The 23,421-nt window shown below is 33.8% G+C and overlaps 2 protein-coding genes across 7 annotated transcripts in view; both read right to left on the bottom strand.

Moving 5' to 3' along the window:
• The window catches only part of LOC136035673 (tRNA modification GTPase GTPBP3, mitochondrial-like), a 287,196-nt gene extending 284,544 nt beyond the window's left edge, over positions 1-2,652 (bottom strand). For 2 of the 5 annotated variants that reach the window (XM_065717591.1, XM_065717595.1), the window contains exon 1: positions 2,539-2,652. The gene's annotated coding sequence lies outside the window, so the exon portion shown is untranslated. Of the gene's footprint in view, positions 1-2,442 lie in introns of all 5 variants that reach the window. The other 3 variants (XM_065717592.1, XM_065717593.1, XM_065717594.1) reach the window with 3 other exon arrangements.
• Positions 2,653-4,204: 1,552 nt separating this feature from the next.
• LOC136035664 (pre-rRNA-processing protein TSR2 homolog) lies at positions 4,205-23,148 on the bottom strand. 2 transcript variants are annotated; one of them, XM_065717574.1, is made up of 4 exons: positions 23,066-23,148; positions 18,195-18,285; positions 9,297-9,526; positions 4,205-5,190 (listed from the first exon to the last, which is right to left on the bottom strand). In XM_065717574.1, exons 1-4 carry the CDS (start codon positions 23,117-23,119, stop codon positions 5,059-5,061), a joined length of 507 nt encoding a protein of 168 aa, XP_065573646.1. In that variant the 5' UTR covers positions 23,120-23,148; the 3' UTR covers positions 4,205-5,058. The 2 variants fall into 2 exon arrangements, with proteins under 2 accessions (XP_065573646.1, XP_065573645.1); XM_065717573.1 differs by having other exon boundaries at positions 23,051-23,120.
• Between the last annotated feature and the right edge of the window lie 273 nt (positions 23,149-23,421).

Raw genomic sequence — 23,421 nt, 5'->3', positions numbered from 1 at the left:
GCCAATACTTTAGTAATTACCTTAAATTGCAGCTTGGAGCAATATAAGGATTTCCTATCCTTGTGATGCTACAGTGATGAAAAAATTCATTTGGTGTAGGTTGTGGCTGTTTGATCTAGACTCTTGTGAAGGCCTCTGCAGCTTCCCAATTATAAAGGATATCCTGGCAGAGCTGTTGCTTATCAAGGTAGAAACTGTTTCCTCAGACAGTCGATTCCACATATTGATGACTCTTTGGCTGAAGAAATGACTTCTATGTCTACTTGTAGAATGCTGCATAGGGAGCTTAATTGAATGTCCTCTAGCACCAGAATGCAAGGGATGTGCAAAGAGACCAGGAAGGGTATTTTAGCAAGGATTTTCTTGGTTAAAATCATTTCACCCCTTTTCCTTCAGTATGTCAGTGTCAGCAGCTTCAAACAATGTAGTCTTTCTTCATATGGAAATTTATTCATGCTGCTAACCATCTTAGTGGCATGATGCTGGACATCCTCAAGCAACTTAGTCTTTTTTGAAAAACAAGGGGCTGCCAATGACATTCCAAACTCCAGACATGGTTGTACAAGCACCTTATATAACTTCATAGAAACTCTTGGGTGTCAGCTAGAGATGGTTTTTATTCTGATACCAAGGGATTTATTTGCAGAAGATGAAACAGGTCCCTGAAATAAACCTTGAACCACCTTCCTAATCATAAAATCAAACACATCAACAACCACTTAAGTCTCAAAGGATGTCTAGAAGGAATGTAATTATTAAAATAAGATATCAGATGACATAATTCTCCAACTTGTTTACATGCTGTTTTTTGTTTGTTTTTTTGAGTGAATAAATATTTTTTTTTATTTCTCATTAGTTTCCTAGTATATGTTGATGGTAGTTTTTTGGATTTTGTGCAAATCACAGATATTGGCAAATGACTTGCTTTATGATTGTTATGTATTTGGTTTTAATTCTTATAAGTTTTGGCTTTCATTGAATTTTATTCATCTTGTAATTATTTTTCTTTTTATATATAAGGCCTACATATATTGACTTTCTGCATTTGTTTTGTTAGTTTGTTTCTTTTGCTTTTTCCTTAAATATATTAGACATTTTGTTTTACACTTAAGAAGAGAAGGGTTTGTACTCTCAAGATATTTGCTTTGTTTGTTTATTTAGTATTCTTATTTGGACTTAAAACCCCTATTTTTGATGATTTCCTTTTTTACATTTGACTAATCAGGGGGAAAACAAAACTCCTTAAATTTTGACATGTCTTGAAGTAATATGTCCAAATGGTAAAACAATTGATCCCAAAATATAAGTACAAGAATCTAACTCTAGTCTTTTCTATCTGTATAACAAATTATTGTAAATTCAAATCTTCTTTAGTCAACCAAAAGTTAGTAGATTTACAAATTAGGATAGGCCTATCCTTAGGATGTATATGGGACAATTCAACAATCTATGGTGAATTGTCTAAATGAAAATTCATCTATGAAAGAACACAAAAAAAATCACCTATTTTTATTCTAGTAGGATGTCTTTTGGAGAGCCACTATTCTATAACCCTGCCCAAGAGGATATTTTAAAGCATGTTTCTTTATGTTTTCTACCTCTATAGACATGGATCTGGAGAAATTCTATTTAATTGACTTCTTGCTATCTCAGAAAGGGTTTAGGTTAGGAAAATGGAACTTTCAGGGATGAATCTATAGACTAAAGAATGTCCTGGGAATGTATTTTGAAGCAACTACCTCTACTCCTTCTCCCTCAAGAGGGCCCTGACCTTTGATGACCTTTAAAAATACATGTGTTATAAAAGTGAAACCTTGCAAAATAGATCTTCTGCTTAAATAAAGTACAACAAAATTGTTTTCAGCTTCATAACTATGCTCAAATCCATTTTAAAATGTTTTAAAGATATGTAAAAACATTTCCTAAATTTTGAAAAAAAAAATTGATATGGCTCAAAATTCTAAACAAATAGGCCTAACAGGAATTACATTTTTCAGAACTAAAGACAGAGAAAAAGCAACTAGCGACTAAAAATTAAGGTAAAATGTTGTTTTGTCAGAATTTCAATAGGTATAGACCTGTCATGTAGGCAAATTTCAGGGCCCTCTTGAGGGAGGAGTGGAAATGGGTACTTTAAAATACCTTCCTGGGACATACTTTAATCTGTAGATTCATCCCTGAAAGTTTCATTTTCCTATCCTAAACCCTTTCCAAGATAGTAAGAAGTCAATTAACTAAAATTTTACCATGGATCTTTGATAATCTTAAACAGACCTAGGCACAGGTCTAAACTTCTAATAGGCCTAGCCTAGGTTTGTGATTAAATCATCAGGAAAAGGTTCTTAGACCTTAAAATCAAAGATAAGGAGACTTAAGGAAAATTAAAGAACCAGGTGCGTATTTCTATAGAGTTAATACAGATTTTCTAATCATTAGGCTAACCATGGAATAGAGAAGAGACAGGAGCTCCAGAATATCTTCCTAAGAAAACATCAGGCCTTTTCATTTATTCCAGGAACTTTTTTCCTCCCATCTTACCTATAGACACCATAAAAAGCTTATCGTCTAAAATTGTACCAAGATTAGTTAATTTTTTTTTATAAAAACATAGTATCATGGCCCTGAATTTTATAATAATTTGCCAAACCCAAAATAAAGGAAGCTGCGAAATTGGACAGAAAGGATTATAATTCCTAACCCAAAATTGGGTTTTTTGAACAAATTTATCTTACATCGGGTTTATTCTACCAGCTGTCAAGAGCAAGTTTATCAGTTGTATATTGGCAAATATTTTTATGAAATAAAAGTTGAATTCTTTCTTATTTTGAATTTAAGCAATTATACTTTATTTCTAAACCACCGAGAAAGCAAAAGCAGAGAAAAACAGATAAAAACCAAACAGAACGGCTAAACATACAACAACTCTCATCTATTGAAGGACGGTTGTTTCAAAACTGACACCCATTTATTATAAGCTTACTAAGCTTACTTACTAATTATTACTATTAGTAAGATTTTATTACTATTACTATTATAATATCACTATTATTATTTATTACTATTATGTAATTAGAAATTACATTACTAATTATTACTATTAGAAATATTACTATTTTTTTATAATTTTTAATGTGCAAACCAATTTTAGATATAATAGTACTTTTATATTATTGAATAAAAGAGCTTATCTGTGACCTTTTAATGTCATAATTTATTTCTTTAAATATAGGACGCTTCGGCAATCTCAGATGACTCTATGGCTGTATCTGGGAGGCCCCATCATTGAATATCTGTCATATCATTTTTGTTATAGCAGTGTGCTTGAATTAGGGTCAAAATCATTGCAAATCAGGTTTTTGCATAATAAAACTATTAAAGCAAAACAACGTGAAGCTTTCTTTACAAAAGTAATTATGCACAGACTCTATGAACCATTGTAGTTTCACTGAAAGAAACTAAATAATTCGAGCTATACAATAATCAAAATTTAAAAGAATTAACACTAATTTATTTTTTCAAAGCCCAGGAGAGGCAAATGAAAGGCTACACATTTACAGACTTCTCAAGCATTTGGGAATGCCTTCACCTAATCGTACTGCTACTATTTCAACATTTAAACAAGCAGAAACATAAGCGGCACTATATTTTTTCACGGGTAGACAAGTCAGATTTCTTTTGAACGCGAAACTTTGCTTCATCTTTGTAACGCTAACTTTTTAACAAATTGGTTTCAGTTTCAATGTTCTGATACCAGTCTGTTGTCCCATAAGAGTGAGTGAATACCTGCATATGTTCAATTTTGAAACTTAAATTATCAGGAAATAAAAAAAGCATCCTCTTTCTTTAACAATTGAATGGAAATAAAATTTGTTTTTTGCGATTCGAATAAACCAGCCCCATAGATATGATACATCATATACATATAATATATACATACATATAATATATAATACTCCGTTTACTACCGTTCGTTACTACCAACGGTTCGATTGATAAAAATTTTAACAGCCTTTCAGTCAGATTCAAAATCAATGCAGTTGCGCTAACCAGGTAATTAGCGACATACCACCCATTGCCTTAATTATGTATTAGTTTTATAAATATAATTATAGTTTATTATTATTATTATAGTTTATTATTATATATTATATGTATGTGATTATATGTGATTCTTCATCTTTGTAACACTAACTTTTAAAGGATCTAATTTTAAATTAATTTATTCCAGGAAATATATAAAATTGGTAATAAGTAGCGTAAGGTTATTATTAGATGTTTTTAGAGATTTCAAAGAGTCTCGAGTTGGTTTCAAAGATATTTTGGGAACTTCTGCCGAAATACGTGTTTCAGGGTAAGATACACTGGACCAATGAAGGGAGGAGCTATTTGTACACGCCGAGAATGGAGTAACCAAAAATTATTGAGTTTGATTATACTGTCTAAATTTATACATAATGCGTAGTAGCATTAGAAACCTTCTTTTATGACCTTTGCAAATATCGCATTAATTTTTGACAATGATTGCTAAAGAATTTAAGATCAGTTGGACATCTAATATTAAGACATATTAAACATACAGTCTCATTAATAAAAACAAGTTACATATTATAAATAAGAATTTGATTGTTATCCTGGACCATCAAGGGGAGGGGGGTCGCATTTTCGAAAAGCGACTTTGATATTCGGAAAGAGTATAAAATAAGGAATCTAATAGTGCTATTTTAAGTTGATTAAAATGTTTCCAACAGAGAAACCATAACTCTTCACCGTTACCCCGAATAGTTAATGATATTAGAAGCTAGTTCGATCAGTTCCATACTTAACGTGATTTACTCAATTCTATGAACTCAAAAATATAAGTATCATAAACCAATTCTAGGAATTTTGTCACCAGATGATTGGTGGATTGGTGGATAAACTCAATGCTCAATAATTGGTGGATTCTCACCAGATGATTGGTTCAAAATATATATTTTCGGTGCCAATTCCCTCCATTGTTGTCTTTATGGAATTATTCCGTTACAAACTAAACTCAAGATATTTATATTCAAAATCATTTTATTTTTTCTTGCTTCTCGTCACCAATGTAAAACCTTCTTCGTCTACTATAGGTTCTTTAGATTTTTTATCACCCGTTTCCTGTAAGGACATGCTGTCAACATTTAGTGCCTCAACCGAATCCTCGGGTACCTAAAATACAAATGAACATCTATTAATGCTTGAAATTAACAGTAGAGATCGCTTATAAGAGTGAAAACTAGCGCTGGTGTCGGCAACACTAAAACTATCAATGCCATCTAAAATTTGGCAGCAACTGGCATTTTTTCAAGCTTACTATACGTTTTCCTGTCAGGAACTGAGATAAGACAGTTATTACTACACTAATTTTACCGACTTCACGAATTAAATTAACTATGCCAAGCCTTACCAAATACTAGATGCTGTTGATGTTTTTTAACGACATTAGCGCCAGTTCCCAATCTTGGATTTTAGTTTCCTTTTAGTTCCATTGGTCGTATGTTATTGTAAGTTTTTTTTCTTTTATATATTTATGATTACTTGAGGACGGCCCTTGGACATAGGGCCGAGACACTCATTCAAATTAGAATTCCACTGTCTTACGAAAAGGATTCATTGTTGTTCTTCTTATTTTTGATGTTTGTTACCCAGACTCCCAGACTTGAACTGAACCTTGTAAGATAATTGCAAAGCTGTTAGGTTTACCATACTTCTTTCTTTTCTTTTTATTAAAAACTTCTGTTTCAGTCGGTGTGTCGACAGGTGTAGATACAGAATTAATGTTTGAGGGGGGAGGTACTAGCGAAAGTTGAGCTCCTCTATTGGTATTGTTCACTCCTCCCCTACTAATTAGGGCGACGTTCAAGCTTCTGGTGAAGTGACATTCCAGTCTGACCCTCCCCCGGATTTACCTCTGTCTGTTGAGTTCAAAGAAGGGAGAGACGAAATATTCTCATTAGTCTTTCACCTACTTTCCAGGGTTAAATTGAGCCGAAATTTTATACACGGATGAATTATTTCGACAAAAATAGATAGCAAAAGGTCGGCAAACCCTCTAATATTCCCCTCTCATCTCCTAGAGCTAACTTTAGGCCAATGTTATAACCATTAAAAAATGTTATATTCATTCTTACTGGAGTTTATTCGCCATTTCTTTATCTGTGGATGTTTTGAAGGAGACTAGGCGTGGTCAATTCAAGAAGCATTCATTTTAAGACCTCTTTTGTTGTGCCATTAAAAATTTTAAAGGCTTTTAGTTGCGAAATATGTATACAAAATTTTGTAATCATGAAGGACGATAGCTTATAACGAAATCTACATAAGATTATAAAGATCAAAATTTAGTGGAAAAATCTATAGTCTTTAATCTTCAAATATATTAAAAAACAAAAAATATCAAAAATAAAAACCAAAATAGGAAAAATTTGACTTTTCCGAGATTAAGAGTAAAATCGCCCCGAAGAAATGATATACAAGTAAATAGTTGTTATATGTTACATATAATAATACATATAATATTTATATATATTATCATAACAACATTTTATATTTCTATGAACAACATTAAAGTTTTTCTTACAACAATAAAAAGAAAAATTTTTCAGATTGTAGTATATTTGGAGATAATTTTATTTCTAACAATTTTATTAGCCTGTTGAGAAAGGTTGTCCAAGTCCAATTTAACTTGCACAGCCGGGTTTTATTTCACCCTTCACAAGTCAAAACATCAATGTAGCACAACGTGGGGCTGATTTTCAAGGTTCTCTCAAAACAGAATACTACTAACAAACATTGCATGAGCCCCCAGGACAAGCACAGGGAGAGAGGGGGATGATTTCGGGACCAAACCGTCTTTAAATCGCACCATTTTTTACAATCTTACCCATATTTTCTTAAACTCATCGTTTTACATTTTTTTCAAACTTGTACACCACCCCCGAATATTATAACCCCTCTAAAACCAAGATATGGGTGCCTTTATTAGTCTATATTAATTACGAAAACATGTGTGCAGTCTCTTGCGAATCGTACATGCTATGTTCCTAAGAATCCCTACAAAGACAAAACCGATATCATTGAGGCTAATACAACAGTACGCTAATATACGTTAGTCGTTCAATAAGCTACTAGGTCTGGAGAAAAAAGAAAGAGTAAAAAGAGAGAAAGAAGAGAGGGAAAACCCTGGAGGAAGAGAAAAAAGGAGACACGTTAGGGCTACCATGCTAAAATATTTAATTTATTTTGAGAACTTTATTTGAAAATTTATTATTAATTTATTTGTAAAATATTTAATTTATTTTAATTAATCATAAGAAATTTTATTTTTCGAACGGTAAATCGTCGGTTGAGATGAATTGTTTATGATGGTTTTAACAATGAATTATATCTATTTTACGATGATTTTTTTTATTATAATGATTCACATTTATTTATATATTTGAGGAGTTTGATTGTATATTGTATGAAATTTGTAGTTGTGATTACAACATATTGAAAACATGTGTATAGTCTTTCGAATCAGGACTTCCTAGATTGAATAAGCATTCGATGTTTGATGCTTTTATCTCGTTATTTTTCTAACGTTGCTAGGAGAGGCCCTTTTATGCGCTGAGGACAGTCAAACCGAATTCTTTATTTTACGATGCACAACTGGTGTGCTTTAAAAAACTAGTTATTTTTACTTACTTCCTGAAAATTCTCTCGCAGACAGAAAGGATGCTTATCAAGGAATTTGGTAAGATGTATCACATCCTAGCCGAGTGGTTAGCACACTACTTGAAATCCTTATCACTGAGGATAGGGGCTCGAGTCCTGGTGTTATTTTGTTTGGAACGCCTGTCATTGACATGACTCGGTAAGCTCAAGTAGAGTCGACCGAACTCCGAATATGAACTTTGAGAAATCTGGGCAAAGTAGCCAAAAAGGGTGTGTGAAAGCACAGGATGACTGGCCCCCAGCCCCCCCCCCCTATTGCATTATGTAAGTTTTTTTTAATGTAAGTGTAAGTAAGTGTTATTAAGTTCGTGTTTTTCCTTGAGAGTAAGAAAAAGCCAAAACAATTTTCTTTGTTGAGAAACTTGAAAGATTTTATATAAAATGGAATTACCTTATAGCAACACATAAGCTTAATCATAGGCAGAGCAATAGCGCTTCCTAAGTAAAGATCGATGTGGGCGGAATGTGTTATTTGTGCTTTTTTGGGTTTGTTTTAGACCAGGGCACTTCGCATAGAAGGAGCTGTAGAAGCTTCAAAAGGGGGTCATTTGATTGAAAAATGAACTAACAGTGACTTTTCAATAGTCACATTTAATCACATATTCACAAAATTATAATCATAATAATGAATTTAAATCACATATTTAGGGTCGTTTTTTCCCTTTTTTTTTTTTTTTTTGCTTTAGACAAATGCAACCAAATCATCCATGAAGAATAGTGATGTAAAAAATTACAGCTTTTTATTACAGTGGTTGTTTACCTTATACTGGTTATTACCTTATAGCAACACATAATTATAAGTAATTTATAAGTAATTATAAGTATAACTTTATGTATAAATTTTCATATATAAAATATTTAAAAATATAAAAAGTTTAATGTGCAGCTTCAAATCTAATCAAATGTTAAATATTTTGAATTAACATGAACTAACAGTGCCTTTTCAATAGTCGAATGTGCTTAGAAGGCAACAAGCAACGTAAGCTACGGATAAACTACGAAATAACGGATAAGCTACGGATAATACTACGAAGGTAAACTGTTGATTTTTCAAGCACATTTTAGATTATTAATGGAAGAAGAAAACAACTTTTGAATCCTATTATACAAACGTACAATGGGCTACACGCTTTAATATCACATATTCAGTGTCGTGACAAAGAAATGATTAGTCTAAATGTTCCACAATCATCTTGATTGTTTTCAGCCCTCCCCCTCCCAATTACACTTCCTGGCTAAAGGGTCATGAAGCGGAGATCAGAACCACCGATAGGGACTGGAAAGTTCAATTGCCTTCTTTACCTTTATTTACCTCTGAGAGCAGACTCCTTTACCGACTTATTTACCAGCGGTTATTTACCAGCGTAGTAATATAATTACCATTATATTACTCCTTTATTACCAGCTTATTTGCGTACCTTGCACAGTGCCAGGTTAAATTTTGGTAACTTTAAAAATTCAGATCGCAACTGTTCAATTTTAGTCGCTTTTACTAGCTTTACCTCTCCGAATACTATGTAAACACTAAGTTAAACAATAATCTTTTTCCAAATTAAAATTACCATTTCATTGTCTTCTGGAGATTCTTGCAGCCTGCACAGAGCAAGGTTACATTTTGGCAGCCTTAATAATTCAGCTTGTAACTGTTCTAGGTTAGACTCTTTTACCAACTTGAAAAACTTGCATAACAGTATGCCAATTTCATCTGTGGAGCCATCTTCAATTTCTGTTTCAAATTCATTGGAGACTAGCTCAGCAAGATAGTCACCTACTTCCCAGCCTTGCAGATTTTCTAGAATCAAAACACAATGAATAATTCAACGACTAAAAGGAAAATATGGACAATTTGAATTTTAGATGACGAAAATGAACTGGAAAAATAATGGCAGAGAAACCGCGTTTCTTTTACTGCTCGGCAGAAGGAGAGGGAAGGAGAGGGACTTAAAAAGGGAGAAATGTATTTCTCTACATCTAGATGAGCAGGTTTGTCGTTTTCAGAAATTTCTTCAATGAAAAAACCAAAACAGGCATTTTTCAAAGAAAATACCCAGAGAAAAGGTATTTTTCAAAACCTACAGCAGGAGATAAAAGGGGGCACGATCCATTCCTCCTCCAATTGAGAACACTGGAAATACACATTGAAACCGATCATTCACAGCTCATTACAAGAGTATTTTATCCTTTTTAGAGTAAAATTTAGTTGAAGAATAGGGACTAGGACTAGATCTTATCTCTGTAATTATCTATCCTAGATTGCTATAATCTGTTATTTTCATTGAATGTAACTAGGCCCCATATTGCTACTAAGATTTTACTTCTCTGATCTTATATTGTTTTGTTTAGATTTTCGTCTGTTGCTTAATCAAACTTGTATGATTTTTGAGCTTACTGAACTCAGTCAAAAGTGCTTTAAATTCATATTTTGCTGTTAAAGAGGACATGGAACAGAAGATTAGAAATGATGATCTCAGAAAAAAGGGCACCGATTGGGGACAGCATGGTCAGTAAGGTTTAGATTTACATTTTTGAATTCAATTAAAAAATGTATTACTTCTAGGTATTATCATTTTAAAAATGCACTTCCATTGAATTGGAAAATAAACTCTTTTTTCAATCTTCACAAAAACTCATTTCCCTCCCCTAGCATTTTGCGAACTTGCAACCATACTCATCAAAGTCTTAAGGCCAGCAAGTATACTGAGCTTAGATATTATGAAAAAAAAGACCAAGAACTATCACCAGAGTTCTCTGATGTTCTTCTAAAATTATTTTTGTCAAAAATTGCAAGATCATAGCAGACTTAGTAGCCTAAAAACAAGCCTAGTGTTACCATAACTGGTACATTGTTGCCATAAAGTGTTCATTCTGGCATAGTACCACATTACTGGTAATAATCTAGCACATTTTTATTTGCCTGTGCTATATATTTCAGGTAAATTTGCAGTTTTCAACATAATTTAGCTAGGATGAAAGTGAATGCATGACTTAATGCCTTTTTATGCTCTTTCATAATTCAATAATCATTTCCAAGGGAAATTATGTTTGGAACCCATAAAGGGCCTAAGACAGCTAAAACAGCCGAAAATAAAAAAATTTAAAAATGATTCTCTAAAAAAAATCTAGCTAGTGAGAATAAATTATCACTTGTAGCTGATTCAGAAATAGTAATTAATATTATCGTTAGAGTTAATAGTAAAATATTGGTAAGAAAATGAATTTTTAAAAAGAGCCTGAAACACCTCGAAAATTAAATCTCAGCAAAACTGACGTCATGTATTTTAAATCCCTCTGCCCTATAAAAATATCCAAGTCCTTCCCGAAGGGCCGGTCCAATGTGCAACAATGACTATATAAGGAGTACTAGGAGTCCTGTTTTATATACTCGTATTCCATTTCAAGCATTTCTTTTGTTTGAATTTGCTGATTATGAAATTTACTATTCCTCAGCTTATCTTCGTGAACTTGAAATATGCACATCAGTAAAAAAAAAAACACACATAATTTTTCTGTCTCATAACGTTATAACCGACAATAGAATAGAATTTATTGTGAAAATTTCTATCAGAGCATGGTTGACGGATTTGAATTTTACATCAAAATAGCACTACTATACATATATATGTAAGCTTACATACACACACACACACACACACACATATATATATATATATATATATATATATATATATATATATATATATATATATATATATATATATATATATATATATATATACATATATATATATATATATATATATATATATATATATATATATATATATATATATATATATATATATATATATATATATATATATATATATATATATATATATATATATATATATATATATATATATATATATATATACTAGCTGTTGGGGTGGCGCTTTGCGCACCCCAAGCACACCCCCCCCACGCGCGTAAGTTGTTACGCGCCATATTAGTTACGCACCATTGTAGTTGTGTCCCTGTGTCCCACTTGTGAATATATATATATATATATATATATATATATATATATATATATATATATATATATATATATATATATATATATATATATATATATATATATATATATATATATATATATATATATATATATATATATATATATATATATATATATATATATATCTTCTATATATATAAAAATAAGTTGTCTGTCTGTCTGTCTGTGGTTCAGGTGACGTCATGTTTCTGTGTTGACTGACGTCATGAAATTAGTTGTCGTCATTTTTGCTATGACGGTGACGTCATTAACGGTATTTGAACGCAAAACCGCGCAGTTAGATGAAAATCCACCTGGACAGCGAGAGTCAAAACATATCAAAACTGAAAATGATAGCGATGATGATTGGGTTTGGGATTTTGACTTGGATAAGGTCATCAATGCCTACCAGATTTAAGTTAAAAAAACAAAGGTTCGTCGATATGTTCTTCATAGTGACGCTGAAAAATAAAGAAGAAAAAGAAAACTGAAAAAAGAAAAAAGGTAAAAAACTAAAAAAAAACTAAAAAGAAAAAACACTCAAAGAGAAATTACAGACAGGGACACAAATGACGACCGAGACAGAGGGAATATAAGTGACGACCGGGAACCTCAAAGAGAAATTACAGACTGGGACACCCAGACACAAATCACGACCGGGACACAGGGAATATAAATGACGACCGGGACACAGGGACACAACACCGGGACACCGGGACACAGGGAATATAAATGACGACCGGGACACTCAAAGAGAAATTACAAACTGGGACACCGGGACACAAATGACTACCGGGACACAGGGAATATAAATGACGACCGGGACACAGGGACACATCATTAGAATAATGAGGTATAGATCTGAATACGGATTGTTTTTCCCATGGACAATTATATGTTGCATGTTCAAGAGTCAGTAAACCTGACAATCTATTTATATGCACAGACAATGGGACAGCGAAGAATGTTGTATATTCGCATGTTTTACGTAGTTAAAAACATATATATATATTTATATATATATATATATATATATATATATATATATATATATATATATATATATATATATATATATATATATATATATATATATATATATATATATATATATATATAATATATCTATCTCTATTCACAGGTGGGACACAAGGACACAACTACAATGGCGCGTAACTAATATGGCGCGTAACGACTTACGCGCGCGGGGGGACTTGGAGGGGGGCGCGAAGCGCCACCCCAACAGCTAGTATATATATATTTTTAACTACGTAAAACTTGCGAATATACAACATTCTTCGCTGTCCCATTGTCTGTGCATATAAATAGATTGTCAGGTTTACCGACTCTTGAACATGCAACATATAAGTCTGTAATTTCTCTTTGAGTGTCCCGGTCGTCATTTATATTCCCTGTGTCCCGGTGTCCCGGTCGTCATTTGTGTCCCGGTCTGTAATTTCTCTTCGAATATTCCCTGTGTCCCGGTCGTCATTTATATCGTTATTTGTGTCCCGGTGTCCCAGTCTGGTCCCGGTGTCCCGGTCTGTAATTTCATCAGTTGACAAACATGACGTCAGTCGACAAATAACTTCATGACGACATACAGCTCAATCCTTATAATGACGTCAGTCGACAAACATGACATCAGTCGACACACAAACATGACGTCAGTCGACAGACACACAAACAAACAACTTATTTTTATATATATAGATATATAAAATTGCAAACAATAAAATTGATCAAAAAAACTCGGGACAAAATTTTTGCGATATTTTTCATGTTTAGCAGGGATGAGAGTCAGTTTGGGGACTTTTTGGGATTTTATTTGGGATGGTCTGCTACAGGCAGGAAGGTAGGGTTCAGTGATGATGGAGCGTAATCAGAAACAAAGCAGGGTCTTGGTACCGAAACGAAGGTATAGCAGGTTTCTTCTTTCGGCCAACGTCGTGAGCTTGAACTTACCTAGTAGATAATGATATGGAATTCCCTTCGCCATTTATGATTCTAAGCGCTTTTTTGTCTCCGTCATATACATATACTCCAAACAAAGACCGCAATGTCACACTGGACAAGCATACTCGAGTATTACTACTACTACTACTAATAACTCACTGCAGCACCAAGCCGCCTGAGGCCAACACAGCTACGCACGTTCCTCCTCCAACCTAATCTATTTAAAGCCTCCCTCTTTACACCTTCCCAGGAAGTTCCCATTTCCTTTAAATCTTTATTCTAGACATCCTCCCAACCCAGACAAGGACGACCTTTTTATTTATATTTATATTTACAGCAGCATAGTACACTGCACAAATGTGCAAAAAGTACTGAGCATGTGCAAGAGCATGCAAATGAAGTATAACTGGAAAAGAAATGGTAATACCATCTGAGAGGTCATTAGCTTTTCCTTTTGCTGGCTTTCACTAGTCACAGTGATGCCTCTTTTTTTGGTAGTTCTGAAAATTCTGAGAGTCCAGGGTACAAATAAGGTTTGAAAATTAATATCAAGAAGGTTTAAGTCACTTAAGCTAGGAATAAACAAGGATGAAAAGGTGATGTTAGGTAGCAAAAAAACGCATCAAAGGGATTACTTACGTACCTGGTTTACATACCCAGATAGTATCACTAATTAAGATGCTGGATACCCTGGATATGTAAAAAGTAGAATAAACAAGGCATAGGGTATTGATTTGCTGTAGAAAAAAGTTCAGAAGAATAGGAAGACAAGTCAGCAAATTAAGAACTGAATATTGTAAACCCTTGGAAGAATTTGTTTGGAAAAATATATACCGGAAAAATAACGAAAAATTATTGCAAACGTGGACAAAATGTATAATAATTTTCGATACCTAACATTTTGCAGTCCATTTGGTTGATTTTTTTTTCTAGTTTTTTTATTTTTTTTTGAAAAAAAAGAAAAAAACAGAAAAAATAAACCATTGGAAGAATTTGTTTGGAAAAATATATACCAGAAAAAATATATCGGAAAAATAACGAAAAATTATTGCAAACGTGGACAAAATGTATAATGATTTTCGATACCTAACATTTTGCAGTCCATTTGGTTGATTTTTTTTCTAGTTTTTTTTCTTTTTTTTTTTGAAAAACAAGTTCTGGTTTTTCAATATTACATGAGAAGTACACAGAAATAGCAGCAAATCAAGGTCTTCAAATAAAAGAAGCTACAACAGAACATGAACAACTCCATCTTTGTGGATTTTTGGGACACTATAGAATTTAGGAGCAGAGCAAAATTTATGATAAAATATATTTTTATATTATATTATTACGATTTAGGCCTGCCGCAATCCTTCCAAATATTCAGCCAAATTTTAGAAGACTCGCACGCGGAAATAAGGGAAGGGTTTTTTGACTAGCCCTGAACTTCAGAGCCTTTCCTAATACGCTTGCACGGGACAGCTGAAGCTTCAGAACACTTTAATGCATGGTTAATTTCAGCTAGATAGGTGGTAAGTCCGATGGCTATTTCTTCTTCACTAAGGCCCGAGCGCGAGCACAACAAATGAAAGGGCACCTTTATTTTATTTAATATTCTGTCACATTCAAAACGAAACATCTCGCGGTTAACTTCTTTCCAGTCTTTTATATAAAACCACTTTTTATCTGGCTGTTTAGGGGCATGAAATGAAGCATTTATTTTCAACTTTATTGGAAGGTGATCCGAATAAAAGCCATCAGTAATTACCTCGACAGTTTCACAGGGGAAAGATGCAATAAAATGATCAAGGTTAGAAGTCGCTGACAGGACACCAATAAACGTGAAAGTTTCTGTTTTGTCAGCAACTGAGTAGGAAGGGGGGAAGGAATTCAGAAGGAGTTGGGTTCTTGGCGATGAACTGTCTGTTAAGTCACAATTAAAGTCTCCTGCGATCAAAACTCGAGCATTTGGACGCTTTGAAACTCCCTTCACAAAACTCGCTAGGTTTTTGCAAGCATTTATGAATTTATTCTCTGATTGCGAAGAGCAGTAATTAGTTGGCAGGTAAACGTTTATACAGATTAGGTCCAAAAATTCGGCAGCAATGAAATGGTCATTCGACTCAAGGCGATTGACGGGAAATTGTGAAGTGATAGCTAATCCGCCCGAAGGTCGGCCACGGCTCTTATTCATTTTCGCTGGGTGAAATAAGAGATAAGAATTCTGTGAAATGCTGAGTAGATTTTTCCTTTCATCAGACAAAAAATGTTCTTACAGAAAAATTATTTCATTTGTACTTAAAAGTTCAGAGAGGACTAGGCCTTTGTCAACCACTTTGCCATTGATATTCCATGATAAGAGACTTAAGGCAGGAGCCATTATGCTGACTTAACTTTACTTAAAAGTCCTTGGGCGACTGGACATTTGAAGCTGTAACAGGGATGATCTTGTGATTTGCACAATGCACACTTCTTGGGCCTTTGACAAGGAGATGTTTTGGAACTTGAATGACCATGGTCACCGCAGACTGCGCAAATAGCTTCATTTTTGCAGCTACTGGATATATGCCCGTAAGCTTGACACTTGAAACATCTTACCGGGAGGGAGAGATACTCAGCCACTTTGATCCTCTCATAATCTATGACTGGGGGATTGTTTATGGCATTCATAAGATCAACTTTGGTTTCAAATTTCAGTCGAAACGAGCGGGTCTTGCCAATCTGTTTTGAACTGAAACATTTAGGAATCAGTGCGCAAAGTTCATCGTCATTTATATTGCTGGGAACAAATCGAGCAATACCGAGGTGAAAGGGGCTCCTGATTGTTGCAGAAAGAGATTTATCACCGTTCTGAAAGACCCCGACAAGAGTTTCTGCATCAGCCTTGCTAGCTGTAACAACTTGCCAATTATCTTTTCTGGGCTGAACTTCGACAATTTTAGAGTACTCTCTGCCACACATTTTTTGCAAAAAGTCTTTCCTCAAATTTGACTTCGTGAGGTCAGAGGGCAAATTCTTGAGTACCACTACATATGAGGGTTTTGTTTCAGTAACTGTAGGAACAATCGAGGGGGCGGGAGGGTCCTTATTCATGAAATTGTCTAGCTTATTACAAACTTCTGTAACTTTTCTGGTGATTACCGCAGCTATCTCACCAGGACAGATAGGGACTTCGTCAGGTTCAACTATCACAAAGACTGGCAGCTCAAAGTTCCGTTGCTCACAAAGTTCAAGTACCTTTAACATTTCGCTAATATTGTCTTTGGCACTTTTTTTAATTGACACTCTATTGGTGCAGAAGACCACAGTATCTCCTTAGCCTTGATTATATCGTCCTTTGTAAAAAACTCGCATGCCTTACGACTTATCTCGTCACTCTTATTTCCAGCTTTTCGAGCACGATTTAAAAAGTTCAAAATCGCATTCCAAACTAATTTCTCCGACATGGCTATCGCAGATAATATGTCATTGAAATATATTCAAGTTCTGAAGTCCTTGTACGAAAATCTCTTTACTTAATAAATCACTAAGACCCAAGGGAATTTGCAATCAAATACCAAAACTATCAATTAGCCAACAAATGAAAATAATCCGATTATGAATGATGTTTCAATAAATGTCTATAGGGAAATCAGACCAGCTTGAGCTTACTGTATTAATAGGTTATATCCAAAATAAGGTGTTTACCAAGCGAAATCTCAAATAAGACTATCAGTTTTTCTAACTCATTAATTCATTTTTTTTGCAATGAGGATGGATGAGTGGAGGTCTTGACTGAAATAACGGTAGAATATTCTTTATTTTTTCATTAGCTAAAAGACAGTGGGAGCAGTGAATATGCTAAAATTAGAATAGATTAGAATATTGGAAGTTATAGTGATGACAATGGTCAAATACAGTTCTGAAGTATGGGCGCTACAAAAAACGGAAAAAGATTTGCTAGATGCTTTCCAGAGGAATGCATACAGATTGGTTTGGGTACCCAGTTGACTGACTGCATTTCAAATAGTAAGCTATACAAAAAATATGGTTCAGCCCCCCTTTCTAAGGCTAAGGTTGAAACAGCTAGGACAGATTCTGCTGATGAAGGATGACATATTGTCAAAGATTGTTCTTCTTGGCCAACCGTTTAGGGCAAACAGAAAACAGCTAATTCACAGTTGGGTTGGGAGAATGTTGTAAAGAAAGACTTAAGGAAAATGAGAACTTCCTGGGAGGGTATGAAGAAGGCGGTTTTGAATAGATTAGGATGGAGTCGGAGCGAGTGTAGCTATGTTGGCCTTAGGCAGCTTAGTGCTGTGGTGAGTTGCTAATAGTAGTAATAATAAAATTAGGCCACAAAATTCCTATAAGTTTACAGAGGCAATATTTCTATGACAATGAAAATATTAGAGGACTTTCATAGGATATGTAGCAGTATTATATCAAAAGCATAGGTTTTTTAGCCTTTTAAAATCTTAATTCTACCACAAAAGCTAACAAATTCTTACTTATATCCCAGCATCTCTAAATGAAGATTACATACCATTATCTACAAAGAATTTTTCAGTAACTCCAACCATCCACTCAGCAATTTCTTTGCTCTGTGGTCCTCCCAACTGGTTTTCAACTGCAAGCTAAAACAAAGAATGGCAGTAATTAATTTGAATTAGTTAATTACTTAACAGCAATGTGTGCCCCTGCTCCTTCATAATCTGTTCAAAGATTCACTCTTTACTCCTACCCAAGAAGTTCCTATTTGCATACAATCCTGTCCTATGACCTTTGCCCATGCCATTCAAGGACATTGTTACTTTTGGTTGGCCTAGGCTTTCTTTTTGAAAATTACTAGTTTTTTGCAAACTATCATTCTCTATTCATTAAACATAATGTAACCATCTGAAAATTTCTTTTGGAATAGCCCTGTAGACCATCTCTAAACAAAGTACAAAACAGTGCAAAAATTATATCATCTAAAAATGATGCGAAAATGTTGATAGAAGAAATAACATGATAAATACATTTGAAAACAAGCACTGTGGTAAAAATTACCTTAATTACCTTAATTCGCACTTCGGAGCGAATTAGTGGCGAGAACTGTGATGCTTCGTAGTTGATGATGGCGATAGATCTGGTCGCTGTGCTAAGGTAAAGCGACAAACCATAGGGACTAGAGAGTGCTGGAGAGATGCAATTTAAGCCCACTCGGTAACAGTGGTCACATGGTAGGTATGGTTCAAGGACCATTCTCCAGCGATTTAGAGTTGGCACCGCCGCACAACAGCACCTTCGGATAGAGTGTGTGAGATGGTTGGGTATGACAAGCCGCATCATCCTCCAAGCTAACTCTCTATTGTCTTCCATGACTGTTATGGTAGTGAGGGCTGGGAGGGGTTTTCCCACTGGAATCTCCATGGTTTGGCCACCCATTCCTTGTCGAGCCTCTTTTTGAATTCCTTGGGCGAGGTTGCCAAGACTGTCTCTTGGCTTAGTTGGTTCCAATCGTTCACCACTCGCTGGCTGAAAAAATCTAGTCGGACTTTGGTGTTAACGCTGGATTTGAACAACTTTTTGGAAAGTCCTCGTGTTTGCTTTTGGTGGGGAGAGAAAGTGAACAGCTTCTGATCTGCTTGCTGGAGGTACCCGTAGGTGAGCAGCATGTCGTTACGCCTACGCTAAAAAACGAGTGTTGGGAGGTTAACAGATTGTAATCTTCTGCAGTAGGGCTGACTGCGTAAACCGTCGATGCATTTGGTGGCTCTCCTCTGGACACCCTCAACAAGCTGGATGTCACTCTTGCAAAAAGGACCAGCAAGACATGTTCCAAAATCTAGGATTTGCCTGACCAGAGCTTTATATAATTTCAGAAAAACTGTGGAGGATCGACTACTGACGGTTCTTTTCAGGAGTTCCAAATTTGCATTTGCTTTCGAAACTGCTTGGGCGGTGTGCTCGTGGAATTTTAAGCTGTCATCCAACAGGACTCCCAGGTCTCTACCACTACTAGAAGTAGGAATCAAGACTGTCAATGACGTTTTGCCGTCGTACATAGTGTACTGGTGCTGCGGATTACCACGGCCGAAATGAAGAGTGATGCACTTTGAGATGTTGAAGGACAGAAGCCATTTATCTGCCCATGCTTGAATTTGGTTGAGATCGGCTTGTAGGCTAATGTTGTCCGCGGTACCAAATAGCTTGGAGTCGTCGGCGTAAAGAGTCAAATGGTTTTTTGTTTCAGCTACCAGGTCATTGATATAGATAAGGAATATGGTCGGTCCGAGGACAGTTCCTTGAGGGACGCCGCTCAGAACTTGGCAAGGTGTTGAATAGATCTTTTCTCCGTCTGTGGTAAAGAGCCGAACCTTTTGCGTTCTGCCACCAAGGAAGTCCATTAGCCAGTCGACTAGTTTTTTCTGGCCTCTAAAACCTGACCTCTAAAACCTGCATTAAATTAAAAGAAACTTTTGTGACAGTTAAATGCAACGTTAAAACTTAAAACAAACACAAATGATTTTATAAATTAGGGGGATTGCCACTTCTTCTCCCCTTGCTATTTAGGCTAAAGTTTTATTGTGCTATGCTGAAAGTGTGGACTTTTGTGTAACCAATCCTTCTTAGAACAATAGGCAGAAAAAGCCAAACTTTAGCATAAAGAGGAGGAAGTTGAAGATAGAAAAGCACATACAGAAAAACGTATACTAATTTGTAATTAAATGTAACTCTTCAATTTCATTTGAAAGAACTTTTTTCTTTTCTATGTTAGTTTTTAACATACTGTACTCATTGTTACATTAAATATGAGAAGAGCTATCACAAGCTCTAACTCAACACTCAAAATCAAAGTTCACCTTTTGCAGAATAACACCACAAGAAAAAGAGCTCTTTGGTGCATTTGTTTTTGAAAATAAGGTATAATTATCCAAAAAACCTTTAATCTTTGCCATAAAAGAGAAGTTTTCACCCCTAGATCACTCAAACAACATGCTTCATACATCTGAATCACTCCTCATAGAAGCCTAGATGCAATAGACCTAAAATGCTTTTTGGGGCTCAAATAAAATCCTTCCCTATTAGAGAAGCCATAGGCCAAAATAAATAATATGAAAATATGCCACACTTTAAAACTGTCAAGTCTATTAGTGAATTACAAACAGTGAATGCAAAACAGTTTGCCTATAAGAATAGAAATCTAAATAAACATTTTTTAAACTAAAATTTAGAAATTTCCTCAAGAACAGTTTGCCTTTACTTGTGGTGAAATTATTATTTTATGGTCCAAAATATTAGAACATTGCAATTTAATGTGGTGACATCTCAGAGCATAAATTATCCATTCAAATGGGAAATCAAGGACTACAGACTAATCCCAATCTAGGACTATAGCCTAAAGATGGTGATAAATGGAACCATACTTCTGTGGAAAAAAACAAGTTTATATTTTGGAAATAGCTACTGCAGGGCTCTTGTATAAGTTCAACCTTATTACACAATTTCTATCAAGATTTTATCCTTTTGGGGAGAGTTTAATCCCTCTTTCTAAAATTATGCATATTTTCATTTGCTAATGGTTTTAAATGGGCAACTTTAAACTTAACACATTTTATATACTTAGAATCAGCATATATAATAGACTGCTGTTCCATATAGTTGATCACAACTTCATTTTTTAGAGTTTAGATTTCTATAGAATTTAGTCCCCCTTCACAAGCAGTTTTTTGCTCCAAACGTTTGATCCAGGGCATTCTTAAATTTAGGACAGGCTACTAATACCTTCTTCAATCTCCCTTTTTATATTCCAGCTTAATATTTTCATAAAAGTATTTCAAGAATGGCAATTGTCCTTGAAAATTGGACACCCTCCAAATATGTATTAGGCTAGGGAGTTCTTAAATAAATACATTCTAACACCATACTATCTATACATGATGCATGAAAAAGAAGAAAAAAACTGATAAAATTAAATACTCAAGAAACCAAGGGTAATATAAGCTGCTCTGCTGTGTCTCATCTGCTATTTTTGAGTTTGCTTCAAAATGCTTAGTTTTATTTTCTTCTTTCTTTTTTTACACTGAAGAAAACTTAGTAGAGGTCCTTGCCAGAATATCTGCTTTTGTACTTTTTGCTTCATTTTTATCAACTGGCAAAAGATTATACTTTTTTACTTATTTTTGGCAATAGAAAAGGGTTAAAATATTGGTTGAAAACTTTATATCTGAGTATAATTCCAACTTTTTAAACTACATAATCCATAAGCCTTGATTCAACATGATCCAATTGAATAAAATATTTATAAATATTTTTAAAATAGTAGTGTTTACCTTAAACTGTTTGTGTCATTCTAAATAAGATATTTATAAATATTTTTAAAATTGCTGTGTTTACCTTAAGCTGTTTGTCATTCTTGTTTAAAGCTGTGTACCTGTAAATTGAATCAACAGTGATAAAATTGAGAACCAGAAAAAAAGGAAATATCTTATTAAGGATATAAATTTTCACATTTGGGGGAGGAGGGATATAATGGAGCTGCAGTTGAAATATGGGTAAATATGGAGCAGTTCATATATTCAATCTACAGATAAAGTAAACCTACCACTTGATGCTATTTTCTATTTTTTTCTGAATATGATAATTGCTTTACTTGCAAATTCACTTTTAAGCCTTTTTCGGACTATCAAAAATGATCATTTCTTTCAGTTGTTTTTGGGTAAAAAAGGGTTAAAACTTTGGTTTCAGATTTTCTCTTTCATTATAAAATCTAGAATGTTGAAGTTATATAATTGACAAGCATTGATCTTTCATAATTAAGTCAGATAAAAAAAATCTATACAATTTCTCACATATAGGTGAAATGGCAATTTTTAAGCAGTCTAACAGAATAAGAAAGAAAATATGGTGGAATTGTTTGGATTTTTTTTTCAACTTTAATTTTGACAAATCAGTCTTTGTAAAATATACAACTTTTACAAAATAGATTTATAATGAAATAGTAAGTTTGAAACAAATATTTTAACCTGTTTTTATGTCCAAAATATATAGAAAGAAATTATTTTCAAGGATGCAAAAAGGGCTTCAAATTGAATTTGCAAGAAAAGCAATTATTATACTCAGAAAGAGAATATAAAATGACATCAAGTAGTAAGTTCAGTATATATATAGGCCTAGGTCAATTATACGAACTGCTCTATATTTACCAAAATGTGCAAATTACAATTATTGTCTATATTAAAGTAAGGATTATTTTTTAATCCTTTTCTAATATAATTGTCAATATAGGGCTAGCCTATCAGATTTCTGACTTACAAGAAAAGGTAGCAAAAGTTAGCCATAAGTTGGCCTAGCCTAGATTCGTGTTACTTTTAAGTTTTTGGAGTACTTATTGTTATTCTACAACCAAAAATTTACGACTGGTAAATAAACCTGCAAAGCAGTCCAATTGTTAAAAACATTGCTGATAATTCCGTTGAAATTCATGTTTTATTTTTTTAAATATTAAAAGAAACAGAGGCATCTAGATTATTTATAATTTGACAGTTGTACAAATATATCGCATATTAAATAGTCAAGAGTCACTATAATTTCATTTCAATTAATCTTTTATTGTAATTTATGTTATATTCTTAAAAAGTATATGGGCTGAGCATTAAAAAAATTATTTAATTTCACTGTATATTTATGTATGATAGCCTTTCAATTGGTCACACTTTGAAATTGATTATTATCTGAATTATAGATAAAGAAATTTTGCCTTTTGTAGTTGGTTATTAGTAAAGGTA

This window comes from Artemia franciscana, chromosome 14 (genome assembly GCF_032884065.1).
Source record: "Artemia franciscana chromosome 14, ASM3288406v1, whole genome shotgun sequence".
NCBI classification, from domain to species: Eukaryota; Metazoa; Arthropoda; class Branchiopoda; order Anostraca; family Artemiidae; genus Artemia; species Artemia franciscana.
The sequence above is the reverse complement of the archived record's forward strand: the minus strand, read 5'-3'. Positions and strand labels throughout refer to the sequence as shown.